The 19,040-nt window shown below is 41.5% G+C and overlaps 1 protein-coding gene across 1 annotated transcript in view; it reads right to left on the bottom strand.

The window, feature by feature from the left end:
* The window catches only part of adcy8 (adenylate cyclase 8 (brain)), a 132,277-nt gene that overhangs the window by 60,865 nt on the left and 52,372 nt on the right, over positions 1-19,040 (bottom strand). Inside the window, exons 3-7 of the mRNA XM_085378882.1 lie at positions 12,986-13,116; positions 12,678-12,789; positions 11,111-11,238; positions 3,309-3,467; positions 1,514-1,784 (exon numbers count right to left, since the gene is read on the bottom strand). Of these exons, the coding sequence (XP_085235008.1) occupies positions 1,514-1,784; positions 3,309-3,467; positions 11,111-11,238; positions 12,678-12,789; positions 12,986-13,116 (801 nt within the window). The remainder of the gene's footprint in view (positions 1-1,513; positions 1,785-3,308; positions 3,468-11,110; positions 11,239-12,677; positions 12,790-12,985; positions 13,117-19,040) is intronic.

Here is a 19,040-nt window from a genome sequence, read left to right as displayed (position 1 = left end):
AAATAAAAAATAAAAAGAAGGCTGGCGCGCAGTGATGCGTTACCACAGTAACACATTTTCTCTGCAGAAAGCTGTCCACTCGCTCCCAGGAAAACAAAACCCCCCAAAAAGGACAAAGCAACCAACAAACAGGCGAAACAACTGCGAAGATCCCATGCACTGTAAACAAAAAACAAATAAATAAATTAAAAAACGCCCGCCGTGACAAAAAACTTCATCCTGCAGTGAAACTCAGTTAAAGCAAACAAGCTGGCCAAGAGTATTCTAGTCGTCCAAATATCATCAGGAAAAATGAAACAGAAGTTTATTTCCTCCCATCTACTTGCTTCGTCTGGCATCTTCACTCATTTCTGGGTCCAAATGCTTCAGTTCCAAAACGAAAACAAGCACAGACAATTGAAAACAGTCCAAATTTGTTTAGCTCCAATAAAAAGATGCGTGTGGTTGTTCTAACAGGTGTTACAGTAAAGTTTAGCATTCAGGCGTCGATGAAACGAGGATTTACAAAGTCGCTGCTCTAACGTTGAATCTAACATCGCTGGAAAACTTGTCAAGGATTAGCTTATGTACAGTTTTGATATGACGTGGAGTCCTGCGAAAAACTAGGCACGCCATATGATTAAATAGCTTAATCAACAACCTTTATTGATAATAACTTGATCAAATGATCAGTTTCTGTGGATAAAATCTGTCCCACTCTTCTTTGCAGCATCACTTCATTTTTGCACAGCTCTCTTGAGGTCCGGACTTTGGCTGGACCTTCGCAACATTTTCTTTTTCAGCCATTGCTGCTGTGCTCGGGATCATTGTCCTGTTGCATGACTCAGTTTGGGCCAAGCCCAAATCAATACCCCTGCAGCGCCGCGCTGACCGTCTGTGCTGTATGAAGTGCTATGGCCAAACGTCTCCACTTCCAAACAAGCCATATTTGTTCAATCTTTTCTAATTGTACTGTCATGAATGTAATATTGTATGACAGGAAAAGAAAGAAAAAACCCAGGTTTGTGCATGTCTCTGAGCATTGCATGATCTGACTATGGGATGAATTTGCGAGGATTTTCACTCGTGCTGTAATGTTTGCACGTGCCTGAATGCTCCAGACCAACAAACTGCTTTTATAGAGGTGCTTACACTTGCTGATGATCAATTAATTAAGGGCATTTAATTAGCAGCACCTGGGTCCTACCAGGCTGAGAAGAAACCAGGCTGAGAATGGCAATTAAATAGGTCTGGTGGGCTTGTGCCAGTTTAAAAAAAAAAAAATGGAGCACTGGAGAATATTAAAGAGACGAGACTCCCATTCATCATAAGGAAACATTTGAACCCAGAAATGGGGTCATTATGTCATTAGCTAACGAGCAGATAAAATTCATTCCCCTCCCCCGAACGTAGAATTAAAGATAACAGTTTAATCATCACTGCAGAAGAAGTTTGCTGCAAAGACAGACATTCTCTGGCAGGGTGATAAAGTGCATACATCATGACCTGAATTACAAGCAGTGGCGGGACTTACGTTCTCCTTCCCCACGATGTTGTCAAAGGGGAGCTCGGGGCTCCACGAGGCCTCGTTAAAGGTAGCGCTGCTGGCTCGACGGTCGGCCGAGCTGGCCGCCTCCTTCATGATGTCCTCCGGCAGGGAGAGCAGACTCTCCTCGGGCTGCTTTATCAGGTACGTCTCGATGTTGTGGCGGCGAAGGAAGTCGTTGCGGTCCTTCCCGTGGCCTTCCTCCACCTCGTAGTCACCGTTTAAACAATCCAGAGCTGCCTTAGAGATGTGGATCCTCCTGAAATGGAGAAAAAACATACATATTTAAAACATCTTTTGCCACTTTAGCTCAGTGGGTGAGAAGGTAACCACAGGCCACAGTGGTCTGGGTTCAAGTCTGACCCACAGTCCTTTGCTTCGTGCTTGCTCTCTCCCCACTTAATGCCTGCACTTACTATCCAGTAAAGATAAAAAATGGCTATATATATATATATATATATATATATATATATATAAACATCATGCCCAAAGGGAAAGAAGTATCCCTAGATACAATGTAATCATGTCGCTGATTAGATGTAAATCCATAATTCAGTTCTGGCTTTGTCTTGCTTTTGTCTTCTGTTTCCTGTACTTTGTGTTTTATTGTGTGTGTTATTTGTGGTCTCTCTATTCATTTTCTCTTTCCCTTCATCCACCCAGCCAATCGAAGCTGCCCCTCCCTGAGCCTCATCCTATTAGAAATCTTCTTTCCCACCATCACATCAAGAGCAGCTCATTGGAGTTCTCTTGCTAAAATTGCAGGATCTTCCCTTACATGTACTCTGAGATGACCGCTTTGACTAGAATTCATTTGAACTGAAGTGAATCCATGACATAAATAATTCCTGTGAAAAACATTTGCTGTTCAATGTTTCACTTTCTTCACCAGGTACTGATTTTTTCTTGAGGATCTTTTTTATATTGTGAGGTCAACACCTACAGTAACACAGAGAAAATCCCAATGATCAGATCACACCTGTGAGCAAGCACTTGCCTACAGGGGGAAAAACTCCCTTTCAACAGGAAGAAACCTCTGGCAGAACCAGGCTCAGCAACCAGTGGAGATGCATTTAGTGATGACTGGAACAAAATTCCACCTCAGATACACATTTGATGAACATTACGTAACATATGGGCGACAAACATGAACGTGACATGAAACAAACACTAATGTAGAATGTAACATCACATTCACAGGAGGGTGATGAATGTGAAAAATCAAAAGAACTGGGATTTATAGTAAATGCTTTTTTAATACATATAGATGTTAATAATCACTATATACATGATGATGCTCGAGCTCGATTGGCCCACCTGTTAAGGAGAAGATACATACAGACATGTATACATACAGACATAGACATACAAATTTGCTTCCGTTCTAATTTGCAGCACGAGGTGACGGGTGAAAAAACGAGTCAGATTATATAGAAGTTTATGGGAAAAGATGCTTGCAGGAAATGTTAAATCAGTACTTAGAGAAATAATCTGCCTTTTAAGGTCAAACAGGAACAACAGGAACGTGAAGATTAAAAAATTCCCATATTATGCCACTAAACTATCCTTTTAAAAACTATATGAGGGTGGATAAAAATAAATGACCGAGGGACTCAGCATAATCGCATCTCCTGCTCGGCTCTGGCCATGACATATCTTTACCAAACATCCGTTTGCTTTCTCTGGAGCCATGTTTTATGTGAGTGAATTTTCCGTCTGTCCACTGCCAATAATCCAACTGGAGATAAAAAACAGCCACAGAAAATTCCTTCCGTTTCCTCACCCTGGGATGCCTCCAGACTCCAGCTTGTTGGCGATGTCCACATCCCAGGACCAGACATCGAACTGCCACTTCCTGAGTCCCAGCACGCCGCACAGTACCGAGCCGGAGTGGATCCCAATACGCATGTCGATGTCGTGTTTCGTCCGTGATCTCACGTATCTGGAAGAAAGCGGGAAAAAAGCAGTTAATTTTTGGCATAGTACTCTTATATAAATCAGGACTACGGCGCTAAACTAATGTACTGAGAAGAAACGGAGAAAACTAGCCGATTTTTGGCAAGAAGAACGAACAAACAACAGACAGAGGTTGCAACTGACTGGCTAGCCGCTCCATGTTTGTTAATACAGTGGAAAGAGAAGATTAGCTGTACAGCTTTGCTTTGTGCCAGTACAGGGTTTACTGACGGCTGCAATAAATCCCAAAGAACGGGAAAAAAGAACATGGAAGTCTTAGGTTTGTAAAGGTTTGTGCTCTGGAAGAACAAGACCAAAATGGAGAAGTTTATCCATAATGTAAAGCACAACATTTAAAACTAACTGTGCTGCCACTGCTGGGTGCAGTAGCTCCACCACCCCACTAGGGGGAGGAAGCGGGTTTGTGTACTCAAGTTTCTCTAGTAAATATAGGAAAAGTTCATGGAGTCTGGCCAAGTTGATACCAGCACACAAAATATTAGCTCTGAAGTTGGCTGTACTGGAGCATGAGAAATATATGCTTTTTTACAGTGCCTTCATTAGGGAGACAAATAAACCCTGCAATGAGAACTGGAAGCCTTTGCCTCTCCTTTTGAAGAACTGTTTATCTATCTGCCAAACTGGGCATCAGCGTACAGGGAGGGCAGAACACTAACCAAACACCCCATACCAACGGTCAGCACGGTGGTGGAGGGCTGACGTTTAGGACTTGTTTTGCAACAACAGGACCTTGGCACGCCACAGCCCCTAGAGTTAAATGCCATCGGTCTCAAACTGCAAAGATCACAAGAAAAGCAGCACATCTACAAATCTACAGCAGAGTGGCTGAAAAAGAAACGAACCAAGGTTTTGCAATGCTCCACTCAAAGACCTCAATCTGACTGAAATGCTGTGACACGCTGTTGAGAGAGTTTAACTAAACTCAATGAAAGGAAGTTACGTCAAAAAATCCTCCACACCGATGTGAGAGACTGATACAGTCATACAGCTATTAACGCTAAAAATGCTTCTAGAACAGGGGTGGGCAACTCCAGGCCTCGAGGGCCGGTGTCCCTGCAGGTTTTAGATGTGTCCTTGAACCAACACAGCTGATTTAAATGGCTAAATTAGCTCCTCAACATGTCCTGGTAATGAACTAATCATGTGATTCAGGTGTGTTGACCCAAGGTGAGATCTAAAACCTGCAGGACACCGGCCCTCGGGGCCTGGAATTGCCCACCCCTGTTCTAGAAGATGCTGAATCATGCTGTGAGCTCATGCACTGTTTCTGCATTCTGGCTTATATGAATAATTAGATGGTGAAATCTGTCGTGTGTTACTGTTCATCCAGGTGATATTATCAGACCTGGTGAGGACCAGATTATTTTTATTGTGTTATTATATGTAAAACCATGACAGATGATGCCAGCGTGTGATTTAGCTTTGTTGACGTAGCTGATGTACCGTACTGTACGTACCTTGAATTTTAAAAAAATCACAAAATTAAAAGATTTGCTCTGTGAATTTAGATGAACCAACAAATCTTATCCCAGAATTTTTCCCCCATGTAAAAAATGTTGACACCCCTCAACAATGTTTTGGGCTTCCCCTGACTGCACACCAGGCATGTAGTCACTCCCAGATCCATTTACAATCACAGTCCATTCAAATACTCCCAGAAATACGTTTCAAAAGTTACCTGAAACATGTTTAACTGTTTCAGAATACAAAATAATATATAATGTGGTGTGTAAGTGGACTGGACCACTTACATGAGCATGAAAATACAATGAAAATAAAGCGTTGTGAGGCTGTGAATAAACTGAATTAAGGTTATGAAGGTAACAATGGATGATTTTGAAAAAAGTGTAAAATTACACGCAGGTATGTATATTTGAGTTTAAAAAAGCTGATCTAATTGACTTCAGGGGCACACGTCTGGCATTAATTTAAAAATATTTCAGGGGTCACTTTGGGTCGTACTGTGAAAAACACTGACGGCATTAATTCAGCAGATTAATATACATGAAACTGACCTTTGGTGAAACTAAAGAAACACAGAACACGGAGACAGATAATGCTGCCAGGCAAACACCGTTCAAGTCCACCAAGAAACGAACACAAAAGAGTTCAGGCATATCTGTGGCACTTCAACAAAAGAGGTAAAACTGTTTCTGTAGACTCGTCGCACCTGTTAATAAATTACTTTCTCATTTCGTACTTTATTTTTCCCTGAAACACAATAAAAGCAGGACAGAGTGCAGCTGATAACAGCCTCCGAGGAGCAGACAGGCCTGTCACGCCTCTTCCTCCCTCCTGGCGTTATTTCATGCTTCATAAGAGCCGCAATGAATGTGAGGTGAAAGGCATCCTGGGTGTTTGTGACAGGTGGTTAAAGTCAGTCAGCTGCTAGACGACACCTGGAGTAGAAATTAACAAACAACCTGCAGCTAACGACGAAGAGGAGGAGGAGAATGAAGATGCTGTGATACTGTGTTGACTCTGCCAGGAAGTTCTTTCCATATATATATATATATATATATATATATATATATATATATATATATATATATACACACGTCACCTACAAATCAAAAGGTTGGTAGTTCATTCCCTGGCTGCTCTAGTCCAAAGTATCCTCAGGCAACATAGCGAACCCCCGAGATGCTGCCGTCTAAGAGAGCACGTAGAGCACAGGTGTCGAACTCCAGGCCTCGAGGGCCGGTGTCCTGCAGGTTTTGGATGTGTCCTTGATCCAACGCAGCTGATTTAAATGGCTAAAATACCTCCTCAACATGTCTCAAAGTTCTCCAGAGGCCTGATAATGAACTAATCATTTGATTCAGGTGTGTTGACCCAGGGTGAGATCTAAAACCTGCAGGACACTGGCCCTCGGGGCCTGGAGTTCAACACCTCTGACGTAGAGGCAGAAAATAAATGCTTGTGTAAATGTGTGAATGAGATGCGTTGTATAAAGCGCTGTGAGTGCTGACGTAGAGTAAATAATAATTAAGACAACAGATTTTAATGGAAATCTGTGGGTGGCATCTGGAAGTAGCAGGGCTTCTTCCCAGACTTTTGTCCTGATCATCCCCAATCTGTAAGTTTTCCGCACACACCACATTCGACCTCGTGTCTGCAGCAGTAAGGGGGTCTCCTGTTCTTTAATCAGTTAAAGGGTTTTTGTAAATATCACAGATTTTAAATGGAAAAAAATGTATGTAGCCTCTGTGACACCATCCTTTGTTTCTGGACACCACAGTTTGATTGGTGATTTATTTCAAACATGTAAACAATATACAGGTACATTTAGAAAAGAAAATAAGAGAGAGAAAAAAATACTATACCAAAAAAATCAATACATTTCAATATAGCTCCCGTTCTGATTAATTTACATGTTGAAAGGGGTTTAAAACTGTGTTTGTGGTTCGGCTCCATCATGTTAATTTTTTTATTAGAAATATGTTTGGACATGAGGCTGTCGGCTAATAGCAAGCTGTATCTATAAGATGTACAGGCGACATGCACAGATGTGCTACTTAGTGCTACGTCAGAGACGAGTAACACACGAGGATTTCACTCGCTAAAACTGGAGCACAGACTTCTTAAACAGGCCGTATCACACAGGCAGGCATAAACCTTATTATATGGTAAATGGTAAATGGCCTGTATTTACATAGCGCTTTACTAGTCCCTAAGGACCCCAAAGCGCTTTACATATCCAGTCATCCACCCATTCACACACACATTCACACACTGGTGATGGCAGCTACATTGTAGCCACAGCCACCCTGGGGCGCACTGACAGAGGCTAGGCTGCCGGACACTGGCGCCACCGGGCCCTCTGACCACCACCAGTAGGCAACGGGTGAAGTGTCTTACCCAAGGACACAACGACTGAGACTGTGAGAGACTCAGGTAATTCTGTGAACACGTCCTGCTGAGGTTTCAAATCAGCACTAACAGCTGATTAGTGCTAACAGGAGCAGGTCAGAGGAGATATACTCGCTTGTGTGTTTTTGTGCCTAACAAACAGTGCAGTCTGTCTCCACTTCTGTCCCTGCATTCAGCTGTAAACACCTTCATTTGAAAATCCCATCTTCTCGTCTATAGCAGTGTTTAGAGGTAAACACACCTACTGTACATTGTTAATGACTGAGTAATGTGAGGGTGACAATATGTCGAATTCTAAATATTAATTTGTAAGTAATGAAATTTGAAATTAGGGGGTAGGAACAGGAAAAGTGTAAACTTCATCCTACTCCTTTTTGAGCATAGACATTGTGTAGACAGAGATATTCATGAAAACGTGTTTTTAAGTTTTTTTCTTATTTTTTTCTTGTTATTTCAGTTATATTTGCATGTTCGAAATAAAATCTAACTGTCTAGGTAACAGAAAAACTGTTAGCCATGGATGGATAGAACAAACTATCCATCTAAGAAGACGTTGGCAGTGTTTGGTGAACCAGACAAACTTTTAGTTTTAGATTTGTGTTGAGTCTTGACCTCAACAAAAGACGGCGATAAACATCAAAACAGGGAGAGAGAATTTCTGCAGACTGAACTGTCTTCGGAGCCTCCTGTTTCTATCCTCCCAAACATTTGGTTCAGACCTCCAGGTGTCATGTGAGAGCTTCACATCGTAACTTTGGACTTTTTTCTGTGAGGTTTCTTTGTACTAGTACTCCCTGATTGTGCTCCCCTGCTGAGCTGCGATGGATGTGCTAAAATAGCCTAAAGATACAGAAACCTTGGAACATTCCCACCTCAACTGCCTTAACTGCTAACGGCTTAACATGTCTTCCTAGTTTTAATGTACAATGAGGACTGACAATTTTTGAAATTCACAAAAATGTAACCAACGCCTCAATCTGTGTAACAGGAAGTTGTAAACCAGTATGACAAGATGCTGTACTAGAATCTGTCAGCTTACTCTCAGCCTTCATGCATTTGTTCAGCAACGTGTGACCAGAATCTGCATTAACAAATACGAGGAAAGAAGGAAACTGGTGCAAGCTTAGCTAACATTAGCTGGATTCTGTAAACTCGACCAACATCGTCTTTGTGTGATTATATCACCACATGTAGTTGCACACAGCAGTGTTTAAAACCGTGTTTGATTACTGACGACTGTGACTGTGAATTTGGGACTCTGTGTAAAACATAAATAAAAGCAATGCTTTGAAAAATCTCATAAACCCATATTCTATTCACAATAAAACATATATGCTTATACTCAGACATTTCACTATTACATTAAATATATTAGTTCATTTTGACTTTAATGGCAGCACCATGTCGCAAAAAAGTTGGAAAAGAGGCTGGAAAAGTAAAGTGGTGCCAAAAACGAACAGCTGAAAGAACATCGTGAACTAACTAAAGAGTTACGTCCAGCTCGTCATCAGCACTCAGTTCAAAAGCCTGAAACTCTGACGGTATGGTGGTTGAACATGTGGAAAGGTACCACCAGTGCTGAACGGTACATACAGGTTGTGCCCGTGCAGACAGCATCTGTCACAGGAGAGGCTTTGCACATTTCAACAAGACAATGCTAAATCATATACTGGAGCTAATCCAACAGCACAGCTTCATGGCTCGCTGCAGTCCAGACCTTTCACAAACAGAAACACCATTAAGTGAAATTTATGACAAATAAGACCACGGACAGCTGAGCAGCTGGATTCCTCTCAGATAACAGTGGAATATTATTCCCCTCCCAAAAGTCCAGCAAATCGTTGCATTCATTTATTCACTTTTTAAGGTGTTCCAACTTTTAAGGAAGGGGGTTAGTATTTCCTCTGTTTATTGGACGAGTCGGGAACAATGTGGTCCCACCTTTATGCTTTACAATCCCTCAGAAACAAGTAAAAACCTGCTTTATTTGGACAATATAAGCAAACCCATCTCCTCTTATTCCAGCTTTTGCAAAACTGATTGGTGTCGCAGCAAAAAGTGTGCACAGCTCACCATCTTGACATGATGATACTGAGCACAAATCTCACAGCTTATCCACCCTAATCTGTCTCTTTCCTCTGAACATCAGTCCTCTCCTCTCTCACTCTTATATCAATGCAAGGGGTTAAAACGCTACAGCAGCACCGAGGATCACTGAAATAAAATAAATCAAAGCACAAACTCCAGCGTCTGTGAGCCTTTTAGACAAAGAAGAACTGACTCTTTCTCCTTTCCTATGAACTACTCATTTCACAGTCTGATACAAAGATCTATAAAGCCCTTTTGTGTGTTGCAAAATACAATACAAGCACTACAAACATGTTTTCTTGCATTTCAGCAATGCATCTGTTAATTCAAATGTACATTATTTGATACTGATTTTGTGTTGAAACACAGCTGCATGCAAATATTGCAGGGAGGCTTTTCCAAGCAGAACAGATACTAGGACAGTCCTCGGGGTAAAAGACATTTATTCTTCTAAGATGATTCCTGCAGTTACAATGAATTCATTGCACCATGAATTTGCTCTATTCATACAAAAACAGACAAACTCGACTTTGATTTAAAAGGGTTTCTCTCCCGCTGCACCAAAATAAACGTACTTTTTTTTTATTACCATGTTTTATCTTTTAAAGTTACAGAGAAGAAGGTTTAAAAATGTATTCGTAGTCACATGTGTATTTATACACACCTATTTAAAAGGTGTATTAACCCATGTCCCTCACTGGTTAGAGAAAATCCTGTTGTGAAACGTCAGTATGACGATTTTGGCGTTTTGTATCCTGGCAATCTAGGGCAGACCAAGATGCACTGCATGCTAATACCTCTCAATCCCATAATAAATCACGACCAGGCCAAAAGTCAGCATTTATAAAATGGGAGGAAAAATCAGTGACAAAATAGCTAAAACACTACATCTAACTTATAGCTTATTTATATCAGTACCACTCAATCCAAAAGTGCAGATTCTTAAAAAATATTGGAATTAGATCCACTTTTAATGTACAGAGCTCTCTGTGCCAGTGAAACAGGCCATCCTCAGGCTACGAACAAAAAACAAATGCACTAGAGCGATCGCAGCAACATTAAGAGACGTCAAATTTAAAGCTTGATGAGACAAGAAAAAGAAGAATGTGCCGAGGAGCGATGCAACATAAAACAGACCTAGAGCGGTGGATGATCGCAGGATCCTTTCCATGGTAGATAACAAAAGCATTTCTACATGAGGAAGACATATATTTATCCAAGCCTGCCATCCAAGAAAGACTTTACAGTACAGGGAACAATCTGATATCCAACATATTAGTGCATAATCTGCAAACCAGTGATCACTCTCGAAATTAGAAACCAGAATGAATTTTAAAAAAATAAATTAAAAAGCTCTGGCACTGTTACTTAGAGAAATCAAAGTAAGACAGGAAGATCAATCTATTGCATGGACATGCATGGCTTCCAGCTTCCAGTGAGTCAGTGGACTGACCAAAAACATACTGTAAAAGCAACACAGGAGTCTTTGATGGAAAACAAGTGGTCTGATCTGAAATCAACTGAACTACTGTTCACCTATTTAAGGTAAAACTAAAGGCATAAACAACTGATGACAGCTGCAGTAAAAGCCTTTCCCTACAACAAGGAGCTTTGTTAAAAAGAAAGGACAGTAGAAGAAGACAGCACCTGATGGTTTTGATCATGCTGAGGCCCATTTCCACGCAGCAGTGGGCGTGGTCCGGCCTAGGCTCCGGCAGACCAGACACACAGTAGTAACAGTCTCCAAGGATCTTTATTCGTAGACAGTGATGCTCCTGAAACAGACAAACACCATAACCATAAAGGCAGAAAACCTAAGCAATGACTATACCTGAAATAAGAATTAAAGACCAGTAGAAATTAGAAAAAAAAGGAAAACACAGAAAACATATCAGGTTATCTCTGAATTCCTTCTCTGACTGTGAAATTGCGACCGCCCAAGCGTGACAGTCTGAAATGTTCTGCAATCTAATATCAGCTGAGTCGTACACAGTGGATGTTGAATCAGATATTCACCTGTGTTGTTTTGAATAAATATTTATTCTACTGGAGCGTCTTTATTCAGTTTTCATGAGTCCCGACAGCCATGAGAGGCTGTCGCAGAAGAGATGAGCTCTGGTCTCCAAAATCATACACGCACAATCAAACAATGTGGAAAAAGAAGAGCTGCAAAGTCTATTCTTATGCTTCATTTTCAGTAATTATTTTTATACAACTGGGAAAATAGTTTTTAGTGATAGCCTGCCACACAGAAGCAAAAATTAAAGAGTTTATGTTACCATTTATGGTGTATGTGCATGTATTTTTAACCAGCATCTTGAATGGTACACTCTATTGCCAGAAGGTGGCAGTAAAGGAGCTGAGAAGCTATCCTTGCAATTCCTTACCAGCTAGCTAGCAAGATGCAAGTCTGCCACAACAATGCAGCTTATTGCAGCTGCATTTATAGAACTCTTTAGCATTTAGCAAGGTTAATATACTACAATAACAAAGAGAGAACCCCAACGATCACATGATCCCCACGAGCGACACCTGGCGACGCTGTGGAAAAACACCTCCCTCATCCACAGTGACATCCTCAGAGTTTGCTTTCACTTAACCATAAAGCAAGTGTTCACAAACTATATATTGGGAAAAGTGTTTCAATCTAAATATTGATTGAACATTATAGGATCTATGAGATTATCAGTTTAAACTGGTCGCCTTTAAAGCTGACTTTCACTAAACAGTTCTATCTAACACAGTTTACCAAATATTTGAACAAAATTTGAGTCCCATCGTACAAAAAGTCTCCACATAATCAGCCATAAGTCATAAGATCAGGTGATGTAGTGTTTGACAGATGCGGCCTGTGGCTGAGGTGAGGCATCCAGACTCACCCTGAGTCAACGCTATGAGTCAACACACAACATTACAAATGTTGGCCAAGCTGGCGTTGCTGTTTGGGCCATTTTCAGAGGAGGTTCATAAGATAAGTGAAAGTAAATCAAAAGTTAACCACAGACAGGTAATCAGCTGTTAGGTAAAGGTTATTAACCTGATCCAGAACACACTGTTCCTGGATCTGCTAAGAGGTATCTCTAAAGAAATGTGATTTATTAATCCTTTAATGCACAGATGAGCGAATATTTTTAATGGGAAAATAAATTGATTCAAATCTCAAGACTAAAATCAGATTATATGCACATATGCATTTGGGATGAGAAGCTCTTACATGTGCGAGGCGGTCGAAGCGTGCAAAGAGTTCATTCAACATTCGCACCAGCTCCTGCGCTGACAGCGTCGTGGAGAGGTTTGTGAAGCCTTTAACATCTGCGAAAAGAATGCTGAATAAAATACGGAAATGTCACTTTAATATCCAGCTCACTTCTTAAAAGTTATGATACTTAATGAGGATGACATTTTCTGTGATGTCAGATTTTGCACATTTTACGTAAATGTCACAGTTTTGTTCTTAAGAGCAAAAACTCTCAAATGTCTTTAATCGGGGCACACACAGGTGTTTTGCTGTTGGACCCTCACCTGACATTCTCGTAGCGGTGGATGTAGATTCTGTGAAACTGATGCTGGAGGTGTTCGTCCTCTACATTTGTCATGTCGTTGATCATTTCCAAAACTACAAAACGAGGCAGGACTGATAACACCAGTCGTTCCTGTTGGGGAGAAAAATGAATCATCTCATCGCTTTGAAATGACAAAAAGACACAATACAGAACAATAACATAACATCTGCATATACCGACAAATCACAATGTGTTAAAAAAACATTGACTATTGAACTGTTTTTGTGATTGGCACTTCCATCCGTTAATTTGTCCACAGGGAGCAGACTAAGCAGAGGTGTTCAGATCTTCCTCTCCCCTGATGCCTCCCCCAGGTCTTTCAGGAGGACTCTGATGCTTTCCTAAGACAGACGAGACACTTCATCTGTCAGCTGTCATGCCTCGGGTCTGCCTGGGGTCTCCTCCCAGTAGGAGCTACTCAGAGCCTCCTGAATGATCAAGCTCCTCACCCTGTGTCTACGGCTGACCCCAGTCACCTCTCAGGAGAAGCTCACCAACACTGCTATCTGCGCTCCTATTTCTTCTGTCACCACCCACAGCTCGTGACCAAAGGTGAGGCCAGCATTGTTCACAGGCCGGTACATCAACAGCTTCAGCTTCACAGTCAGCTGCTTGAATAACAACAAATATCTGAATTCTACTTGAAGCCTTCAAATCCAGAGTGGACGGTCTTTTCTGAGCGAACCGGGTCCTCGGATTTAAAGGCGCTAATTCTCATTCCAGCCACTTCACACTCTGCTGTAAACAACCCTCGTAAAAGCACGAGGCCATCACCCCATGAACCACAACTTTGAGTTTTATTAGCTCAAACCTAACAGTCCAACACACTCCTGCAGCAGTTTATAGGCAAAAGTTTGTCCTGGGATCTCCCCAACCTTACACGGCAACATATGGAAAACAGGAAGTGCTGAGCCATCAGCTGATGTCAGCTTGCACTGAGATGAACGCTGATCAGTGTGAGTTCTTCTAGTACAGCAGCATCTACGTCCAGAAACACAGGAAGGAAGGTAAACTCTTCACATCATTACTTTAGATTGTTTCACTTTTAAACTAAATGCTTTGAACTACAGCTAAAAAGTGGAAACAGCCTTTTTTATGGATAAATTCAAAAACTATGTTTGATGTATGTAAATGTTTCAATAATAAACGAGAGAACATCAACAGTAAATTATCGAAGGAACAGAAATAAAGCCTTTAAAAAGAAATTACACGAGGGGCTGTGTGTGTGAGAAATGAATTAAAAAAGATGGCTTGAGCTCTGCCAGCCTAAGCTCCTCGAGCAGGATCCTCCAAAGCCTCCGCGCTCGCAGGAACATCACAAGTAAACGAGTTTGTGTTGTGATTTTTGTACTGACACGGTGCCACTTGGCTAAAGCAGAAACAGATTTGGAGTGGGAGCGATGCAGCATCCCTCAGGATTCTTTTGGCCTCGGGGAGCCGCACCAGAGCCAAGCAACTGCTTCTTTCAGATACTGAATACATTAGAACCAACCAGAACGTCACGTACAGTGACATCAGTACACGGCACGCACATGCTCAAAAGCCCTGCAGGTTTTTTGGAATATTTTACGCCAAAGGGATGACAGAGGGACAAGTCTAATAGCTGGAAAGGCTCCGAACGAACCAGCTGGCCCTGTTCTACATCTTAAAGACTCACTGTTTAAAAACACGAGAGGAAATCTGCATGAGGCGGGAGATTAGTTTTGCTCCCAATCTGATAAACAAGTTGAAAGAAATTTTGCACAGAATTTTGACATTAGAGCGGCGATCTGCCTTTTATTCTCTCTGGTGTGTCTTCTGGTGAGATTTTCACTGGAATGAATTTGTGATAGAGACTAAAGTGATATTCCATTTGAAGAGCTGTAAATCTTGAAGACAACATGATGGTTGCACGTGGGCACATCATGTTCTTTCATTACCATGAATGCACACCGTGCTTCACTATGACTCAGCCCCACATACAGCACTCTGCTGTTGGAATTACTCACCAAAGAGCTCCAAATATGGATTAATCCGCAACTGCAAACAGTTCCCAAAAACTCTACGACTTGAAACACGGGCTGAGGGAAAATATATTTATATTTGATTAGATACATTCAAATACGCCAGGATACTACGAATAACGGGGCTGCAAGGTCGCATGATAGGAGGCGACCTTTCTCTAAGTGGCTGCAGTCACGCTTGGAAAGATTGTAAAAGGTTTGCAAATAATTGGTGTTTCATTTATAAATGAGCACAAATGTTTCCATCAGTCTGAATGATTCAGTCTATGAGCTCAACACGAGGGGACTCAACTGGCTGCCAGCTGGTTGTATTCTGGTTTATATTCCTATAGAACAGGAAGGCTGTGAAGTGCAAATGTAATAGTTAAATGTCAATTTCTGTTAAATTTCAATTTCTGTCTATTTAGACGGAAGCAGATATGTGATTTTCAATGATTTATCACTGTATTTGCTGTATTATCAGATTGCGTATAATTGCTGGCTTGACCACATTCAATCACAGACTGATAACAGACCGACTCCGTTTTATGGCAACATTTGTTGGTTTTAGTGACAATGTTGCCATTCTTGATAATCTCATTTGGCACCAAAAAGAAAACACTGAAGTGAGGTAACTTTATCTTATTGGATAAAACAGGTTTTGATACATTTTAACTTTGAGGATGTAATTTGCAGTAAAAAAAAAAAAAAGGTGATAAATTGCAATATATTTTAGTCCAAATACTCAGCATATTGCAAAATGTAACAAATCACACTAATATTGACAGAGTCAAGTATTGTTTTAATATTGTATCGTGAGGTGTCTGGTGATTCCCACCTCGACGTTACACTAGATCGTCTATAATTCTCTGAGAACATTTGCTGTCATCAGCTTGCACGGTTCCTCTGCAGTCACAACTGTAAGACAGCACACTTGTTTTTCTTCCCTGCTTGGCTCACAGATGAGTTTTCCAGTAAGAAATAAAAATGCAACCTCATGTGCACTCAGTGAAGCTGCATGATGCTGTCTGAGAGCCCTGGAGAGCCTCTTCAGACCCCGAGCACAAGTGCAAAGAGAGGCTGGCTGAGGCTGGATAATAGCAATGAGACGCACAGAGAGAGGGAGATAGCGACACCGTCCTCTGCTGCGATCACAGCAATGACAACAGTTCCATCGTTGCTGTAGAAAGAGATGTAAATAATGAAGCAGCGGTTATACAAAGATTGTCATCTAATACGTAAAAACAAGCATCGGAGCAAATTCTAACATAAAAATCACCACAATCAGAATAAAGAAAACCATCAAAATATCATGAACTCTAATCATTTTGAACCTTAACATACGATAAAAAAAGTTGGTCCAGAGGAGGGAAAATGCCAGTCCACATCAGCTGTTAGCTTAGCTGATACACATCCAAACGGTACATCTCTATGGAAAATAATGTACATGTTATCCTAGCAGTCCCCACGTTTGTGCATCTGCAAGCCACTTTGAAACCCACATCCATCCAAGCTCCCAGCTAATCACTGTTTCATCTGTTGTCATGGAAACCTGTTCACATCTAATCAGGTGGTCTTCCTGTTGCATTGATTTAATACCTTAATCAAAAAATTACTCTTCAACAATTCTTTATTTCTTTTCATCTTTTTTATGACACTTTACAACTGTCGTCTTCATGATAACAAACTTTTAAAACTGGGGTATCGTACTCGTCTTAGCTCATAAGTGGGCTGGACCAGTGAAACCAGTGCATAACGGTGCACAGAACACACCTCATACTTTACATTGTAGCCTCCCAGCATACAGTGAGCTGTACCAGCACCCCGAACAATACTTTTTATTTACATAACTAATCACCCTGACACAGTTCAGAGGGGAAAGTCCTGAGTGGACCCAACAGCAAAGCACTGACAGTTGTTAATGTTATGTAGTATTTTTTGCAAGCTTATGGCTGCAGTGGCAGAAAAAAACAAGCTAACTAAACCAAACCTGAAGAGCAGCTGAAGTATCCAGAGGTAAACACTCACACATGACAGGAAGAGATACGATGCAAAAATAAAAAGGGATCATAACAAAAACAGAACCCCTTATCTTTAGCAAAGAATAATAACATATTGATAATTCATGCATCCAGCTACATGATCACTCAAAATCTCAGCTATATTGTTGTTTATGTTTCAGTCACTGGGATCCTGCAGCTTGTGATGGAGAGCAGAAGTTGATTGGACAGCTCATCTCTCTGACACACCACTGTGGACGTGACCATCAGCTGAGTGTGAAATGTGTAAGAGGAGAGCAGGTGCTTGTGTTGTTGAGCACGCACCGCCCCCTGCTCTCGGCACGCCTCTGTTGTGCTGTTGTTTTTGTTGTGTTGGTGTCTGTGCTGGAAAGCAGAGCAGTGCATCCACAAATTGATATGAGGTGCCGTAAGGGACATTATTACTGAAACGCTCTCACACACACAACTGAAACGCTCTCACACACACTACTAAAACACTCTCACACACACTACTGAAACGCTCTCACACACACTACTGAAACGCTCTCACACACACTACTGAAACGCTCTCACACACACAACTGAAACGCTCTCACACACACTACTGAAACGCTCTCACACACACTACTGAAATTTTAGCTCTCACACACACTACTGAAACGCTCTCACACACACTACTGAAACGCTCTCACACACACTACTGAAACGCTCTCACACACACTACTGAAATTTTAGCTCTCACACACACTACTGAAACGCTCTCACACACACTACTGAAACGCTCTCACACACACAACTGAAACGCTCTCACACACACTACTGAAACGCTCTCACACACACTACTGAAACGCTCTCACACACACTACTGAAACGCTCTCACACACACAACTGAAACGCTCTCACACACACTACTGAAACGCTCTCACACACACTACTGAAATTTTAGCTCTCACACACACTACTGAAACGCTCTCACACACACTACTGAAACGCTCTCACACACACTACTGAAACGCTCTCACACACACTACTGAAATTTTAGCTCTCACACACACTACTGAAACGCTCTCACACACACTACTGAAACGCTCTCACACACACAACTGAAATTTTAGCTCTCACACACACTACTGAAACGCTCTCACACACACTACTGAAACGCTCTCACACACACTACTGAAACGCTCTCACACACACAACTGAAATTTTAGCTCTCACACACACTACTGAAACGCTCTCACACACACTACTGAAACGCTCTCACACACACAACTGAAACGCTCTCACACACACTACTGAAACGCTCTCACACACACTACTGAAACGCTCTCACACACACAACTGAAACGCTCTCACACACACTACTGAAACGCTCTCACACACACTACTGAAACGCTCTCACACACACTACTGAAACGCTCTCACACACACAACTGAAACGCTCTCACACACACTACTGAAACGCTCTCACACACACAACTGAAACACTCTCACACACACAACTGAAACGCTCTCACACACACTACTGAAACGCTCTCACACACACAACTGAAACACTCTCACACACACAACTGAAACGCTCTCACACACACTACTGAAACGCTCTCACACACACTACTGAAATTTTAGCTCTCACGCACACTACTGAAACGCTCTCACACACACAACTGAAACGCTCTCACACACACTACTGAAACGCTCTCACACACACCACTGAAACCAGAGGCATTTCTGCTGAACAGGAAGTTGTTTCCTGACAAGGAAACTGATGGAAAAAGTGGTATATTTCAAAACACTACAAGGATTTCTACTCAGCAACCTGCTAGTACAGCAGTCCCCAACCTTTTTTGCGCCACGTAAACAATATAAAAAATAAAAAAAACGATAAATACCATGAAAACCATAAATAGAAATGTGTTCGAATTTTTGTGGAGGAATAAAACCCATTACATAGAAAGATCTCAGCTTGTGAAGGGATACAATAAAGGTGGTATCAAAACTCCAGAATTGGAATTTATGGTTGGCACCCTTA

The sequence above is a fragment of the Diplotaxodon limnothrissa genome, linkage group LG18, assembly GCF_057381915.1.
Source record: "Diplotaxodon limnothrissa isolate DT_005_m linkage group LG18, D_limnothrissa_male_GT1.1, whole genome shotgun sequence".
NCBI classification, from domain to species: Eukaryota; Metazoa; Chordata; class Actinopteri; order Cichliformes; family Cichlidae; genus Diplotaxodon; species Diplotaxodon limnothrissa.
Note: the sequence above shows the minus strand (reverse complement) of the source record. Positions and strands in the feature narration are given on the sequence as shown.